Below are 18,320 nucleotides of genomic sequence, written 5' to 3' on the forward strand. Positions count from 1 at the left end.
ACATCAAAGACCGCGGTTTTTATGACCTGCCAGTTCGACTTTATCAAGCGTTTCAGCTCCAGAAGAGCGAGAGGGTAAACGCGGTTGAATATTATCAAACGTTAGAGTGACAATCGAATCAGTTGTTGAAAGTGTTATCGTCATTTGATACCCCTTGCGAGTGAGTGAGAGAGTGAGTGGGTTGTAACCCCGCTGGGGACATGCCACGGTGAGTTATCTTACTGTGGGAAGGAAGTCCTTGGTGTACAGGGTCCACGTTTAATCACGCCCAACGTGACGTTGAGTGAGTGAGTATGGTTTTACGCCGCTTTTAGCAATATTCCAGCAATATCATAGCGGGGGACACCAGAAATGGGCTTCACACATTGTACCCATGTCGGGAATCGAACCCGGGTCTTCGGCGTGACGAGCGAACGCTTCAACCACTAGGCTATCCGACCGCCCCACGTGACGTTGAGATCCGATCCATTTGGAGCATACCCATCTTCCCGAGGCAAGGGAGTTAACTGACTTTTATAGTCCAGTCCCTTGCCCAACTAGGCTGGCATTATGGAGTTTTATTTTGGCCGGACTAACGAGTCTATGCATAGACCAATAAAATCGTCCCTTTATGGCTGAAACAGTGTCGGGGCGACGTAAAATTAAACTAACTCACCCGATCAAAGTCGTGTTACAAAATCGACATCCGGTTAATAATAATAATAATGATGATGATGATGATGATGATGATGATGATGAGAACAACAAAGAACTGGATTAGAGATCAGATCGTCTTGACTGGGGACCGCTAATTTGTTTGAAGCAAATGCAAGTGATATGAGAGGTGGAATCTGATTGGTCAATAGTAGGGACATGAAAGGGACATACTCGTAATAAGCAATGGTGGCGCTTCAATCGAGCCTAGAAGTTCCAGCCTAGTTCGGCAAGGGTAGAAACTGGACACTCCACTGCTTCGGGAAGAAGGAGCATACCAACATCAACCATAATTTGTATACGCCAGTTACACCAAAGAATAACACAGTGTGTCATGACTCCTCCAATGTAAACTTACACGTTTGTACCTAGTATCGTTTTCATCAGAGCCCTCAAAAAACCCTAGAAGGCCTTAAACGCAAACCAAGCTGTATGAATTTACACGTTCGTTTTTACACAACAGGCAGTACAGGAAATGTAGAGGACCAAATGTCGCTGACGTCATCGGTTCCTTGAGGACAGACTGGGTACCTTGACTCAATGATGTATGTAGCCCTCGTAGTGCCCGGATGCATGTCTGTAGTCGTTGGGGAAATGACACTCATGCAAAAACGTCTGATGACGACAGCGTGGGCCGTTTACGTAACTGCAACAGAGGTTTCAAATTTGACGTAACGTCGTTCGTTATATTTTACTACCCGAAACGCTTCCTCTAGTATTACAATGTCTTGCAATTGCCGTTTGGTTGACGCTGCTTCTTATGCCAATATGGCGAACTTCCGGCATGCACCATGCCAACAACCTTGTATCCCTCCACTTCGATAAGTCGTGACATATATTTGGCACGCGACCAACCGTTAATGCATTAATGTGGCCTGGTGCGAAATGGTTCAAACCCTGGCAATCATTGTTGATGCGTTTTTGAAACGTGACCCATTTCCGAAGGTTACTGGATGTGGAACACAGGCCCTGTATCACTGCAGCGATGATATGCATTAAATTACATTTCCAGTTCTAGGCTTGGAACCTGACGTCCATACAGTTTGCTATTGTGGCAGTATCAAATCAGCACATGGTCAACTCTTCAGAAAATAAAATAAATTACAAATCTGGGCTAATTGTATCTACTGTAAAATCATACGCAGTCATATTTCAGCTATACCACAGCCGCCTGGAATATAATCACGAGGACCCGTGAAAGTCCGGGGTAGAATAGGTCTTCAGCAACCCATTCTTGCCGTAAAAAGCGACTATGCTTGTCGTAAAAGGTGACTCATAGATGCTCATGATGTCAATCACTCCACGGTCTGATCCAAGACCGTATATTTACATATAACTTGTCATATCACTTGAATATTGCTGAGTGCGGCGTTAAACAAACAAACGTTTTGCACAGACACACAAGGCGTTGCCAGCATGCGCAATGACAATCGCGCCTGGACAAGATGGCATTATTGTAACCACCCAATCCTGGTTTAAACAAGCATGGTATCCTCGGGAAATATCTTGCCCACGGGGTCTTGTTGTGCAGATATGAGTCACAGATGTGTTAATTTTTGGTGGTCCCGTGTGAAGAATAGGCCCTTAGTACCCCATGATTTGTATACTACTCAGAAGAAGTCCCCCGATTCTTTCACATTGCATGGCATGACATATTAATTATAGTAGTATCAAAGAATCGGTTGGTCCTTAACTTCACTTGAGGTGAGGTGAAATTGGGCTTAACTTCGCGATTATTGCACTTCTATAGCGGCTTGCATGTACGTGTCTGTGGCTGCTTGTACTAGTCCAGCTGATGCCGATTCATAGTGCTAGCTCACTGATACAGATACAGCAGTTTAACATGAATACCCCACTCAGACACAGTATACTGACTCCGAGCCGACCAGTCATTGTTTTAGCCCCCTAGTGCCGAGCGCCAGGCAGGGTAACAACAAGTACCATCTTTTAACGTCTTTTGGTATGACGCGGACTTCCGCTCTCCAGGCGAACGCTCTACCACTAGACCACGGAGGCGGTCTTCTCTTGAATGGTACAGTACAGACTAAAGAGGATCGAGTAGCCAGGTTCCCTCGTCGGGTTGTTGAGTTAGCATAACTAGACGGGACGCTTACCTGGTTCAGACTCGATTAATAAGAAGATTATTTAAGATCAGACCAAATCTGAATATGTTCCTCGTGTGGAAACACAAATCCCCTGTCAGCGACTTCTGAACATCCTAGTTAATGACTGAAACTAGATCATTGACATTCACACCGACTTCAATCAATGGACATCATGAACCATTTCCGTGACGCCTACATATTCTAATATATATATTTTAATAAGTATTACATTGACCCGCACAGTATCAGGTTCACGGCTGACATTAATACTCAGATGCAGAATGGGAGGCCTATAATCTTTGTTGATGGTATTAATGAAACTTCTGATATTGATACAACTTAATGCGGAAAGGTCTGAAATAGCTTGAAGGTCACAGCAGTAATTAACTTTAGTACCGTATTCATTATAAATCTAAAAGCGTTTTCTGTCAAGGGCAAAGATGCGGAATTATATGAAATAAAACAAAGTGCTGTTAAATTGCCCGCCATGTAAGAATGAGTGAGTATGGTTGTACGCCGCGTGTTGCAATATTCCTGCAATATTACGGTGAAGTCTTTGATAGGCATTTAGAGGATGAGAGAACATGAATACATGGCACGCTTTATGGATAGCAACTTCTTTTAATCGTCGTGACAAAGAATAAAAGAAGTTGCTATCCATAAAAAAGTGTCACGTTTTAATATCACGGTGGGGGACACCATAAGTTGGCTTCACACTGTATCCATGTGGGGTACGCGAACGCTTTAATCACAAGGCTACCCCAACGAATCGTCACGACAGAATTTGATTGAGGCGTTATTGGTTTTACATCACTACATTGTGTCGGTGATGCTTGTGTTACAATTTGTGTCATTGGTTGTGTCACAGATGGATTGTCAGTGTAACACGCCGTACTGCCGCGGTACAATATTACTGTCGTACCCCTGGTGTATCGCGCTAATATGGCGCTCATTCCGAGACGAAAGAGAAGGGAGTTGCAAGCTGTGGTTTGTGGGCACCAGTGGTGGAAGGCTGGCCTGGAAGACCATCAAGTGGTGTACCCTGTCTGTATCATTGATGTACCTGTCTGCTGATGTACTTTACTGCAAGGACTAATGTACTCGACTGCATGGGCTGATGTACTCGACTGCATGGACTGATGTACTTTACTGCATGGACTGATGTACTTTACCGCATGGACTGATGTACTCGACTGCATGGACTGAGGTACTCGACTTCATGGACTAACGTACTGGACTGCATGGACTGATGTACTTTACTGCATGGACTGATGTACTTTACTACATGGACTGATGTACTGGACTGCGTGGACTGATGTACTGGACCGCATGGACTGATGTACTCGACTTCATGGACTAACGTACTGGACTGCATGGACTAACATAATGGACTGCATGGACTGATGTACTTTTCTGCATGGACTGATGTACTTTACTGCATGGAAGGATGTACTGGACTGCATGGACTGATGTACCTGACTGCATGGACTGATGTACTTTACTGCATGGAAGGATGTACTGGACTGCATGGACTGATGTACTTTACTGCATGGAAGGATGTACTGGACTGCATGGACTGATGTACTGGACTGCATGGACTGATGTACTTTACTGCATGGAAGGATGTACGGGACTGCATGGACTGATGTACTTTACTGCATGGACTGATGTACTGGACTGCATGGACTGATGTACTTAAATGCATGGAAGGATGTACTGAACTGCATGGACTGATGTACTGGATTGCATGGACTGATGTACTTTACTTCATGGAAGATGTACTGGACTGCATGGACTGATGTACTTTACTGCATGGACTGATGTACTGGACTGCATGGACTGATGTACTGGACTGCATGGACTGATGTACTCGACTGCACGGACTAACGTACTGGACTGCATGGACTGATGTACTCGACTGCATGGACTGATGTACTCGACTGCATGGACTGACGTACTCGACTGCATGGAAGGATGTACCCGACTGCAACGAGTGATGTACTCGACTGCATGGACTGATGTACTCGACTTCATGGACTAACGTACTGGACTGCATGGACTGACGTACTGGACTTCATGGACTGATACACTCGACTGCATGGACTGATATACTCGACTGCATGGGCTGACGTACTGGACTTCATCGACTGATATGCTAGTACTCGACTGCATGGGCTGATATACTCGACTGCATGGACTGATGTACTCGACTGCATCCCTTAACCAAATGATTCTGATTCTAAATTCCCACTGTTTATGATCCTTGGTAGATAGTAAAATCACGGCTTTCTTCCGGTATAAAACCGGCATGCGGCGATATAAAGGTAAATATTTTTTCAAGCGCTATTAAATTGCACTCGCACACGTACACACAGACACATGCACGGATGCACGCACACGCAGACACATACACACACGCACACACACACACACACTCAAATCCCACACACACACACACACACACCAAACGCTCACCCCTTAGCATCATATGGCACACAAGGGGCATACAGTGTTGCACCTGTTCATTATGTATTCCCGGCGAAACATGAGCTTCACGCTGAATGGGGAAAACAACGAACACCACTCATCGCTGCTGGAAAATAGATGACTTCGTGTTCTTAAAGTACATCCTGCAGTAATCCTACCCTCGACTTCTAGGTGCCTGTTCTTTGAAAAGGTTAATATCCTCGGTGGTGTATGGAAAAGGCAACTGATGTTCTGTAGTCGAGCAAAACATCAATGCATGTCCAGATCTGCATGCTGCACCCAACGGAAACACTTCCAGTAACCATCAGCATTGCTAGAGCAGGACCCGTGTCCATCAAACTAACGAGACAGGGACAGATGTGAAAAACGGGAAGGTGGAACGAGTGCGGATATGCCTTTTCCTTTTATACACGATAGTGAATATAACAGTCATCAGTACAAGAACGAGTTGTTTGCAAAAGGCAATCCTGTGCGCTTGATAGTTGGGTAATTACCCATATAAATTCCTTTGTAAAACATACGAGATGTACGATATAAAAAAGTAGAGCATCCTTGCGCGCGCACACACACACGCACGCACACACGCACGTACGCACGCACACACACAGAGACAGACAGAGCCCCCCCCCCCCCCCCCCCCCCCCCCAATAAAAAAATAACAACAAAAAACACACCAAAAAAAGCACAAAAAATAAAACAAACAAAAACAACAACTAACAAACAAACAAAGACAGAGACACATGTACACACATACCCCTCATACTTGTTCGCGGTGGTTGTTGGGGTGTTGGGTAGGGGTTGTGAGGGGATTAGGGGACGGGTTTATTATAGAATTTCACATATCACCGGATTATAGATTAACATGGGCTGATGGTGGTGGACTTTTCAGCATGAACCTCCTCACCCCACTAGACCACAGAACACTTCACCAAACTCGATCTGAAGCGGAAAATGCCAATCTTTACCTTAGCTGTTACATACATATACACTGAGCCAGTCAGAGACAAAAACAGCATTGTGAAATATTGACACACAAAGGGAGAAGGTGGCTGCACACATCATTATGCCCCGTACAAGTAGGCCACCGGGTGATGCCGTACCAGAATAAACCATGATGACAATACCGCGCGCCTAATCCGGCAGGGAAGCTGTCAAACACATTGCACGTATCCCGTCAGACGAGACGAGCTCACTGTCATACTTACTAGAGGCTGGTTACACTCTCTGTCTGGTGTAGCTATTCTGAAGGGAATACGCTCGCTATCCATTTCACCCCATTTAATACAATACTGCTTCTGTGTGTGTCCTCTCTGTCCTAAGCGTGGACAATGTTTTAGAGGCCTTGAGTTGGTATTGGTGGTTGCGTTGGGTGGGTGGGTGTTAGAGATGCGATAGGGCGATGGGTAAGGGATATATATATATATACTCTGCAAAGACGAATATATATATATATATATATATATATATATATATATATATATATATATATGTGTGTGTGTGTGTGTTTTGTGTGCGCGTGCGTGCGTCCGTGCGTGTGTGCGTGTGTATTCGTCTTTGCAGAGTAGGCGAAGAAACTTTACACATGATGTCGGGGATGTTGGCCCCCTAAACCAAATTGCTGTAACATTGCTGAAAGTGGTACCCTGCACCCGTATCTCTCACTGGAGTCTCAAATATCCAACACCCGTATATCTCAAATGTGTCTATATTACTCTACACCCGTATCTCTCAAATGTGTCCACAGTACCCTACACCCGGATCTCTCACATTTGTCGACAGTACCCTACACCCGTATCTCTCACATTTGTCGACAGTACCCTGCACCCGTATCTCTCACATTTGTCTACAGTACCCTACACCCTGATCTCTCACATTTGTCTACAGTACCCTACACTCGTATCTCTCACATTTGTCTACATTACCCAACACCCGTATCTCTCCCATGTCTACAATACTCTATACCCGTATCTCTCACGTGTGTCTTCAGTACCCTACACACGTATCTCTCACATGTCTACAGTACCCAACACCCGTATATCTCACATATGTCTACAGTACCCTACACCCGTATCTCTCACATGTCTACAGTACCCAACACCCGTATATCTCACATGTGTCTACAGTACCCTACACCCGTTTATCTCACATATGTCTACAGTACCCTACACCCGTATCTCTCACATTTGTCTACAGTACCCAACACCCGTATATCTCACATATGTCTACAGTACCCTACACCCGTATATCTCACATGTGTCTACAGTACCCTACACCCGTATCTCTCTCATGTCTACAATACTCTAGACACAGTTATCTTTCACTTGTGTCTACAGTACCGTCCATCGTATCTCTCACATATCGACAGATATTCTAAACCAACACAACAACTTTGTCTTACTTAATACTGATGTCACTACACTCGTGATTCTTCAAAGAATAAGCTTTATGACCAATCACAGGGAACTGGAACTCCTCGTGAAGCGTACAGCCCCGACTGTCTACTGTTGCACCCACGCGCACATCCACGGCTGCCTGCAACAGTCCCTACTTCACCGGAATAAGCTGCCAATCGACAAATATATCTTGGATAAATCTGAGATCACCCCTGTATCCCCACTGTTTTAAAATATCGGTCGTAACAAATATACTCCTTGACAAGACGAGCTATTTAAAGATAATTTTAAAATCTCGTCACCTGCATCATCTAGACCTACACAAGACAATACGCTGTCACAAACACAGCAATATATATCTTGCTGTTTCATGCAGAGACGCAGATGGTTTTAAACCAAATGGAAAGCGATGTGGTGTGTTGGAAGAGTAGCACCTGTTCATACGGACGTTACAAAAGCGGGATAAACTAACTAATGCACTCACGCAGTAATGCTTGCTATAATGTGAAGTCCCTCAACTGAGCAAGGACCCGTTGGTTCGTAGGTTCGAATCGTGTATTCGTTCCGTTTATGACCAATGGTCAGCCAGCACCACCGTTTAAGTGCATAACGTATATCTGTGGCCTCCTCTTCCCTCTATCCACATCAAGCTTAAATGTGCGAATCCCATTACTGGTGTCCTCCGCCGTGGCATTGTTGGAATATTGCTACACAATGCGTAAAACAATACTCACTCACCAAGCTGAAGATATAGCTGAAGTATTGTTTAGAGCTGCCTTACACCCAACACATTGACTTACATTGTTTGATACAGGAGACTGACTACCTATCACAACTTATGAATCCTGCCTAACTCGTCCGAACTCTCTAGCCTTCGGTGAGGTAACCCCTAGGGTTAGGACAGGTCCCCAGCAACCTATGCCAGTCTGTCGTCCCCAGGGGGTTCCGTTTCCGGACTAGTCCCATGCAACCAATGCTCTTCTGTCGTCCCCTGGGGATTCCGGGTCAGGACTTGTCCCAAGCAACCTATGCTCCGTGTCATCTCTCACATGTGTCTTCAGTACCCTACACCTGTATCTCTCACATGTGTCTTCAGTGCCCTACACCTGTATCTCTCACACGTGTCTTCAGTACCCTACAACTGTATATCTCACATGTCTTCAGTACCCTACACCTGTATCCCTCACGTGTCTTCAGTACCCTAAACCTATATCTCTCACGTGTCTTCAGTACCCTATCACCTGTATCTCTCACGTGTGTCTTCAGTACCCTACACCTGCATCTCTCACATGTGTCTTCAGTACCCTACACCTGTATCTCTCACATGTCTTCAGTACCCTACACCCGTATCTCTCACATGTATCTTCAGTACCCTACACCCGTATCTCTCACATGTGTCTTCAGTACCCTACACCTGTATCTCTCACGTGTGTCTTCAGTACCCTACACCTGTATCTCTCACGTGTGTCTTCAGTACCCTACACCTGTATCTCTCACGTGTCTTCAGTACCCTACACCTGCATCTCTCAAATGTGTCTTCAGTACCCTACACCTGTATCTCTCACACGTGTCTTCAGTACCCTACACCTGTATCTCTCACACGTGTCTTCAGTACCCTACAACTGTATATCTCACATGTCTTCAGTACCCTACACCTGTATCCCTCACGTGTCTTCAGTACCCTACACCTGTATCTCTCACGTGTCTTCAGTACCCTATCACCTGTATCTCTCACGTGTGTCTTCAGTACCCTACACCTGCATCTCTCACATGTGTCTTCAGTACCCTACACCTGTATCACTCACATGTCTTCAGTACCCTACACCCGTATCTCTCACATGTATCTTCAGTACCCTACACCCGTATCTCTCTCATGTGTCTTCAGTACCCTACACCTGTATCTCTCACGTGTGTCTTCAGTACCCTACACCTGTATCTCTCACGTGTGTCTTCAGTACCTTACACCTGTATCTCTCACGTGTGTCCTCAGTACCCTACACCTGTATCTCTCAAATGTGTCTTCAGTACCCTACACCTGCATCTCTCAAATGTGTCTTCAGTACCCTACACCTGCATCTCTCAAATGTGTCTTCAGTACCCTACACCTGTATCTCTCACATGTGTCTTCAGTACCTTACACCCGTATCTCACGTGTGTCTTCAGTACCCTACACCTGTATCTCTCACACGTGTCTTCAGTACCCTACAACTGTATATCTCACGTCTTCAGTACCCTACACCTGTATCCCTCACGTGTCTTCAGTACCCTACACCTGTATCTCTCACGTGTCTTCAGTACCCTATCACCTGTATCTCTCACGTGTGTCTTCAGTACCCTACACCTGCATCTCTCACATGTGTCTTCAGTACCCTACACCTGTATCTCTCACATGTCTTCAGTACCCTACACCCGTATCTCTCACATGTATCTTCAGTACCCTACACCCGTATCTCTCACATGTCTTCAGTACCCTACACCTGTATCTCTCACGTGTGTCTTCAGTACCCTACACCTGTATCTCTCACGTGTGTCTTCAGTACCCTACACCTGTATCTCACGTGTGTCTTCAGTACCCTACACCTGCATCTCTCAAATGTGTCTTCAGTACCCTACACCTGTATCCCTCACGTGTCTTCAGTACCCTACACCTGTATCTCACATGTGTCTTCAGTACCCTACACCTGTATCTCACGTGTGTCTTCAGTACCCTACAACTGTATATCTACCTACACCTGTCAGGACTAGTCCCCAGTAACCCATGTTCGTCTGTGGTCCTCTGGGGATTCCGTGTCAGGACTAGTCCCCAGCAACCTAATGCTCGTCTGCCGTCCCCTGGGGATTCCGTGTCAGGACTAGTCCCCAGCAACCCATGCTCGTCTGTCGTCCCCTGGGGATTCTGGGTCAGGACTAGTCCCCAGCAGCCTATGCCCGTTTGTCGTCCCCTGTAGATTCCATGTCAGAACTAGTCCCCAGCAACCCAGGCTCGTCTGTCGTCCCCTGGGATTCCATGTCAGGACTAGTCCCCAGCAACCTAATGCTCGTCTGCCGTCCCCTGGGGATTCCGTGTCAGGACTAGTCCCCTGTAACCTATGCCCGTCTGTCGTCCCCTGGGATTCCGTGTCAGGACTAGTCCCCAGCAACCTAATGCTCGTCTGTCGTCCCCTGGGGATTCCGGGTCAGGATTAGTCCCCAGCAACCCATGCTCGTCTGTCGTCCCCTGGGGATTCCGGGTCAGGACTAGTCCCCAGCAACCCATGCTCGTCTGTCGTCCCCTGGGGATTCCGGGTCAGGACTAGTCCCCAGCAACCCATGCTCGTCTGTCGTCCCCTGGGGATTCTGGGTCAGGACTAGTCCCAAGCAGCCTATGCTCGTCTGTCGTCCCTTGGGGATTCCGGGTCCCCAGCAACCCATGCTTGTGTCGCTGCATGGATTGGGTAGGTGGGACGGTGTGAAAAGCTATTCATGCTATCAATCACTGGTAGCTTGAACATTGCTTGATGCGGCGTTAAACAACAAACAATATAAAGGCCTTGACATTAGCTGTTTCCTTGGTTTTTTGTGGCGCATGCTTTGAGTAGGTTCGAACTAGGACTTTATGCACACCGAGCGAACACCGCTGCGCTAAAATATATAGTTATGTTTCCTTTGTTTCAATACGCCTACGAAATTTCCAGGGACACCATTCGCTCCAAGGCTATGTAAATGATGCCTAAAATACCACATGAACTGAATCAAACATGAAAAATATCCGGTCTGGATTTGTACAAATGTAAAATGTTTCTAGTGTTGACATTACGCAACACAAAAGCCATGGCTACCTTTGTTCAGCGGAGTAGCGACATGTGCTGTAAACTACATGATAACAACTGAAGTCGGATGTTAATGTGAGCATGGGGGCTTGGTTGATGATGGTAGAGGGCTTTTTTCGAGATGGAGATGAAGTGTGGGTGAGGGTGGGTGTGCGTGCAGGGGTTATTCCGCGTGGGAGAGCGAAGTACCATGGTGAGGTTTGAGGGGTTGGGGATGGGGATGGGGTTGGGGTTGGGGGTTGGGGTTGGGTGATGATGGTAGATGTTTTTTTCCGAGATGGAGATGAGGTGTGGGTGTGGGTGTGGGTGTGGGTGTGGGTGTGGGTGTGGGCGTGGGGGCAGGAGTTATTCCTCGTGGGAGAGCGAAGTACCATGGTGGGGTTTGAGGGGGTCGGGGTGTGGTGGTTGAGGTGGGTGTGGGTGTGGTGGTTGAGTCGGGTGTGGGTGTGGTGGTTGAGGTGGGTGTGGGTGTGCTGTTTGAGGTAGGTGTTGGTGTGGTGGTTGAGGTGGGTGTGGACGTGGTGGTTGAGGTGGGTGTGGACGTGGTGGTTGACGTAGGTGTTGGTGTGGTGGTTGAGGTGGGTGTGGGTGTGGTGGTTGAGGTGGGTGTGGGTGTGGTGGTTAAGGTAGGTGTTGGTGTGGCGGTTGAGGTGGGTGTGAACGTGGTGGTTGAGGTGGGTGTGGGTGTGGTGGTTGAGGTGGGTGTGGACGTGGTGGTTGAGGTGGGTGTGGACGTGGTGGTTGAGGTGGGTGTGGGTGTGGTGGTTGAGGTGGGTGTGGGTGCGGTGGTTGAGGCGGGTGTGGGTGTGGTGGTTGAGGTGGGTGTGGGTGTGGCGGTTGAGGTGGGTGTGGACGTGGTGGTTGAGGTGGGTGTGGACGTGGTGGTTGAGGTAGGTGTTGGTGTGGTGGTTGAGGTGGGTGTGGGTGTGGTGGTTGAGGTGGGTGTGGGTGTGGTGGTTGAGGTGGGTGTGGGTGTGGTGGTTGAGGTGGGTGTGGACGTGGTGGTTGAGGTGGGTGTGGACGTGGTGGTTGAGGTGGGTGTGGGTGTGGTGGTTGAGGTGGGTGTGGACGTGGTGGTTGAGGTGGGTGTGGACGTGGTGGTTGAGGTAGGTGTTGGTGTGGTGGTTGAGGTGGGTGTGGGTGTGGTGGTTGAGGTGGGTGTTGGTGTGGTGGTTGAGGTGGGTGTGGACGTGGTGGTTGAGGTGGGTGTGGGTGTGGCGGTTGAGGTGGGTGTGGTGGTTGAGGTGGGTGTGGACGTGGTGGCTGAGGTAGGTGGGGGTGTGGTGGTTGAGGTGGGTGTGGACGTGGTGGTTGAGGTGGGTGTGGGTGTGGTGGTTGAGGTGGGTGTGGACGTGGTGGTTGAGGTGGGTGTGGACGTGGTGGTTGAGGTGGGTGTGGGTGCGGTGGTTGAGGTGGGTGTGGGTGTGGTGGTTGAGGTGGGTGTGGACGTGGTGGTTGAGGTGGGTGTGGTGGTTGAGGTGGGTGTGGGTGTGGTGGTTGAGGTGGGTGTGGGTGTGGTGGTTGAGGTGGGTGTGGACGTGGTGGTTGAGGTGGGTGTGGGTGTGGTGGTTGAGGTGGGTGTTGGTGTGGCGGTTGAGGTGGGTGTGGGTGTGGTGGTTGAGGTGGGTGTGGGTGTGGTGGTTGAGGTGGGTGTGGGTGTGGTGGTTGAGGTGGGTGTGGGTGTGGCGGTTGAGGTGGGTGTGGACGTGGTGGTTGAGGTGGGTGTGGACGTGGTGGTTGAGGTGGGTGTGGGTGTGGTGGTTGAGGTGGGTGTGGGTGTGGCGGTTGAGGTGGGTGTGGACGTGGTGGTTGAGGTGGGTGTGGACGTGGTGGTTGAGGTGGGTGTGGGTGTGGTGGTTGAGGTGGGTGTGGGTGCGGTGGTTGAGGTAGGTGTTGGTGTGGTGGTTGAGGTGGGTGTGGGTGTGGTGGTTGAGGTGGGTGTGGACGTTGTGGTTGAGGTAGGTGTTGGTGTGGTGGTTGAGGTAGGTGTGGGTATGGTGGTTGAGGTGGGTGTGGGTGTGGTGGTTGAGGTGGGTGTGGGTGTGGTGGTTGAGGTGGGTGTGGGTGTGGCGGTTGAGGTGGGTGTGGGTGTGGTGGTTGAGGTGGGTGTGGGTGCGGTGGTTGAGGTGGGTGTGGGTGTGGTGGTTGAGGTGGGTGTGGGTGTGGTGGTTGAGGTGGGTGTGGGTGTGGTGGTTGAGGTAGGTGTTGGTGTGGTGGTTGAGGCGGGTGTGGGTGTGGTGGTTGAGGTGGGTGTGGGTGTGGTGGTTGAGGTGGGTGTGGACGTGGTGGTTGAGGTGGGTGTGGGTGTGGTGGTTGAGGTGGGTGTGGGTGTGGTGGTTGAGGTGGGTGTGGACGTGGTGGTTGAGGTGGGTGTGGACGTGGTGGTTGAGGTGGGTGTGGACGTGGTGGTTGAGGTGGGTGTGGGTGTGGTGGTTGAGGTGGGTGTGGGTGTGGTGGTTGAGGTGGGTGTGGACGTGGTGGTTGAGGTGGGTGTGGGTGTGGTGGTTGAGGTGGGTGTGGGTGTGGTGGTTGAGGTGGGTGTGGACGTGGTGGTTGAGGTAGGTGTGGGTGTGGTGGTTGAGGTGGGTGTGGACGTGGTGGTTGAGGTAGGTGTGGGTGTGGTGGTTGAGGTGGGTGTGGACGTGGTGGTTGAGGTGGGTGTGGGTGTGGTGGTTGAGGTGGGTGTGGGTGTGGTGGTTGAGGTGGGTGTGGGTGTGGTGGTTGAGGTGGGTGTGGGTGCGGTGGTTGAGGCGGGTGTGGGTGTGGTGGTTGAGGTGGGTGTGGGTGTGGCGGTTGAGGTGGGTGTGGACGTGGTGGTTGAGGTGGGTGTGGACGTGGTGGTTGAGGTGGGTGTGGACGTGGCGGTTGAGGTGGGTGTGGACGTGGTGGTTGAGGTGGGTGTGGACGTGGTGGTTGAGGTAGGTGTTGGTGTGGTGGTTGAGGTGGGTGTGGGTGTGGTGGTTGAGGTGGGTGTGGGTGTGGTGGTTGAGGTGGGTGTGGGTGTGGCGGTTGAGGTGGGTGTGGACGTGGTGGTTGAGGTGGGTGTGGACGTGGTGGTTGAGGTAGGTGTTGGTGTGGTGGTTGAGGTGGGTGTGGGTGTGGTGGTTGAGGTGGGTGTGGACGTGGTGGTTGAGGTGGGTGTGGACGTGGTGGTTGAGGTGGGTGTGGGTGTGGTGGTTGAGGTGGGTGTGGACGTGGTGGTTGAGGTGGGTGTGGACGTGGTGGTTGAGGTAGGTGTTGGTGTGGTGGTTTAGGTGGGTGTGGACGTGGTGGTTGAGGTGGGTGTGGACGTGGTGGTTGAGGTGGGTGTGGACGTGGTGGTTGAGGTGGGTGTGGGTGTGGTGGTTGAGGTGGGTGTGGGTGTGGTGGTTGAGGTGGGTGTGGGTGTGGTGGTTGAGGTGGGTGTGGGTGTGGTGGTTGAGGCGGGTGTGGGTGTGGTGGTTGAGGTGGGTGTGGGTGTGGTGGTTGAGGTGGGTGTGGGTGTGGTGGTTGAGGTGGGTGTTGGTGTGGTGGTTGAGGTGGGTGTGGGTGTGGTGGTTGAGGTGGGTGTGGGTGTGGTGGTTGAGGTGGGTGTGGGTGTGGTGGTTGAGGTGGGTGTTGGTGTGGTGGTTGAGGTGGGTGTGGGTGTGGACGTGGTGGTTGAGGTGGGTGTGGACGTGGTGGTTGAGGTGGGTGTGGGTGTGGTGGTTGAGGTGGGTGTGGGTGTGGTGGTTGAGGTGGGTGTGGGTGTGGTGGTTGAGGTGGGTGTGGGTGTGGTGGTTGAGGTGGGTGTTGGTGTGGTGGTTGAGGCGGGTGTGGGTGTGGTGGTTGAGGTGGGTGTGGGTGTGGTGGTTGAGGTGGGTGTGGACGTGGTGGTTGAGGTGGATGTGGACGTGGTGGTTGAGGTGGGTGTGGGTGCGGTGGTTGAGGCGGGTGTGGGTGTGGTGGTTGAGGTGGGTGTGGGTGTGGTGGTTGAGGTGGGTGTGGGTGTGGCGGTTGAGGTGGGTGTGGACGTGGTGGTTGAGGTGGGTGTGGACGTGGTGGTTGAGGTGGGTGTGGACGTGGTGGTCGAGGTGGGTGTGGGTGTGGTGGTTGAGGTGGGTGTGGACGTGGTGGTTGAGGTGGGTGTGGACGTGGTGGTTGAGGTGGGTGTGGACGTGGTGGTTGGGGCGGGTGTGGGTGTGGTGGTTGAGGTGGGTGTGGGTGTGGCGGTTGAGGTGGGTGTGGTGGTTGAGGTGGGTGTTGGCGTGGGTGAGTCAGCGTGGGAGAGGAGGCACCCTGATCAGAGTCGGTCGGATTAATTTCTTTATGATTATTTTTCTTTTTAATACGTCTTATATTTTTATTTTCTCTTTGTTTCTTGAACATTTTGTTTAATAGAGGCGCGAATGGTCAAATCGATTAGGAGGGGGCAAATAAGCGATAGAACACCGCCGTATGGTTAGACACGCAAGTCGATGACTCTCCCGTCCCCTAATGTATTACCAGACGTTTTAACAACCACGGCACCTCTGGTTATTTTAAGATCAGCAACCTACTGTCATCGACTCTGCACACTATATAATTCAGACAGCCGCCTCTTCAAGCAGTTTCTACACTATTGACCCGCCTGATCAAACATATGTTTGTGCAACCTCTACACATCGCTCCCACAAAAGCCAGCCAAATAATCAAAGACAATTTTAACATAATCTCTAAATTACGTTAAGCTATCATGTCCGATTGGCCTGCGGTGCGTTGAGACAATGTAGACATGTTGATAGTTCAAGTTCCTCAATCTGAACCTGCAGTATTGATCAAGGCGACTTGTTATGTTCTCTGACCTGCCAAAATGCAGCACGACCCAGGTCAACATGACCTAGACTACTGGCGTCGTTCCATGCAGCCGAATCCTATGTGCTTTGTGTTGATATGATAAAAGGTGGGTGGTTTTAGAAGATTGGAACGTTGATTTAATTTGATAAGGAATCAGATAATGATAATTTTCCCCGTAAAATATAAAGTTCAGACGAATATTTGTACAAGATTGTAAATTTACATAAAATAGTCCGTTACCCTTGCACAATAAATTGATGTGCTTATTTCTACTTTAAATGAATTGATCAATATACGTAAGTAATATATAAATTTATGATAACATTTATTTTACATATACATCAAAAGAGGTCATTTGAAATATTAGAATCAAATTTGCATTTATAATTTTGTAACCTAACCCAAAAAAACGACTCACTACCCCAAGATTATGAGAAACAGGCATATTTTTTTTAACTGGCCTGAGACGGAGGCTGACAGTCTTAAAGTGTCATTGCACTTGTTGACACTGTATTTTACCAGGTTTCTTCTGACAAGCACACGTTAACGACCGCAGATTGCATCAACAGAGGCTCTCTTCATCACTGACCACAAACTCTGCTGCGACGCGGGATGTTTCGAAGAAAAGCACACACTACCCCATAACGGGGGAATGTTTGAAAGCTTAATATATATGCTAATTGTTCATTGATCGGTTTTCAAATCCTTGAAATACGAAAACAAATTTCGTCCAGGTTTGTGCTTACAATGAATTCTTCATAACGTAACAGCCGGATTACTTGCGTTATTGACTTGGGACTTAATATCTGGTAATTCTGTTGAAATGGACTTGATACATTTGTTAAAAGTCTCTTACATATATTTCAGGCAATAGGTTCCGTAATTGGAGCATAATCGTAGAGCTCTAACCCTGGTCAATAGTTTTCTGTGAATTCATCCAATTTGTTTACCTTTTGAATTTATAAGGTAATATCATATTCTCATGTTAAACGTGTTTTGTGTGCTTACAGCGAGACGCACTTCAAGACAACAGTGTTATGATTATATGTCGTTAATCATTAAATACAAAAATACTTCCTACGAAACTGATCCCGTGCTAAACTTTGTCGTAAGTCGTTGCCATGGAAACAATTGCACGTGAAATTGGATATATCCGAAGGTGACCGTGACACGGTAAATACAGGTAGTTAGTTATGTTGTTCAGGAAGAGCATATAAAACAGAACTGTCTGTTTTATCCATTACTCGTGTGGCATAACGCGGCTGTCATTGTTTCTTGCAAAATCTCCCCTCCCCTCTAAAACAACGAACCCCGATTAATCCGGTAGCCACAGTTTTCAATGAGTTTGTCGTTTACCAAATTTCTTGATTGCGGAGTTATGTCCCTTGAATATTCCCACAAGCAGTTGCTGGGGAAGTAGTGTTTCCAGACATTGGGCCCTCACTAACGAGGTCTCAATTTGTAAACCAATCTATTTCAGTGAAATCAAATGATTATTGTAAGTAAGAATTATTACCAGCAAAGATGCCGTCATTATCACAAATTGAATGAATGAATGAACTACCCGAACACAAAAAGCATTCGTGTGCCATGCAATAGCATTTTTCAAAACCAATAAATGTTATAATCAATAAGTGTAGTGTTACCACATTTTAGCTATTAGAATTGAAATAATGTGCGAAACGATACTTTACTATTTTCCCTTCAAATGGTCCTCTCGTGAGCGCGCAGAACTGTGTGATATAAACACAGCGCGTACAAAGTCAAGGACGAAAGTAAGGGACGTTATTCTAAATGACAATGACGAGACCTTTGATCGAACTGCATATGCGTTCAGCATTTAACATGCGTGTTCAAGTCTGATGTTAAGTGATGTATACTGTATATTTTTGTGTTTATGTCAAAATTCAAGTTTATATTAGTGTTAACACCAACATTATACGCGGAAACACTCAAAACAAATATTGTTCAGGAAGCGGCGCACCCACAAGCAAGTTTTTATAACAATCTAAGCTTAAGTTTGTTTTGTTATTTATGTA

The 18,320-nt window shown here is 48.5% G+C and overlaps 1 protein-coding gene across 1 annotated transcript; it reads left to right on the forward strand.

Annotated features, from left to right (window-relative positions):
* The first annotated feature begins 11,742 nt into the window (after nucleotides 1-11,742).
* On the forward strand, nucleotides 11,743-15,767 carry LOC139450819 (UDP-3-O-acylglucosamine N-acyltransferase-like). Its single transcript, XM_071232656.1, has 5 exons — nucleotides 11,743-11,862; nucleotides 11,970-12,377; nucleotides 12,522-12,827; nucleotides 14,334-14,621; nucleotides 15,564-15,767. The coding sequence occupies exons 1-5, from the start codon at nucleotides 11,743-11,745 to the stop codon at nucleotides 15,765-15,767; spliced, it is 1,326 nt and encodes a 441-aa protein (XP_071088757.1).
* Nucleotides 15,768-18,320: the final 2,553 nt, after the last annotated feature.

This window comes from Haliotis cracherodii, unplaced genomic scaffold, assembly GCF_022045235.1.
Source record: "Haliotis cracherodii isolate W230 unplaced genomic scaffold, xgHalCrac1.p SCAF_8, whole genome shotgun sequence".
NCBI classification, from domain to species: Eukaryota; Metazoa; Mollusca; class Gastropoda; order Lepetellida; family Haliotidae; genus Haliotis; species Haliotis cracherodii.

Bases quoted from the DNA above. Each gene is read 5' to 3' on its own strand.
- LOC139450819 (XM_071232656.1), top strand. From the start codon at position 11,743: ATGGTAGATGTTTTTTTCCGAGATGGAGATGAGGTGTGGGTGTGGGTG. The intron at 11,863-11,969 runs GTGGGGTTTGAG...GTGCTGTTTGAG, and splicing joins TGGGAGAGCGAAGTACCATG to GTAGGTGTTGGTGTGGTGGT. The intron at 12,828-14,333 runs GTGGGTGTGGAC...GTGGTGGTTGAG, and splicing joins GTGTGGGTGTGGTGGTTGAG to GTGGGTGTGGACGTGGCGGT.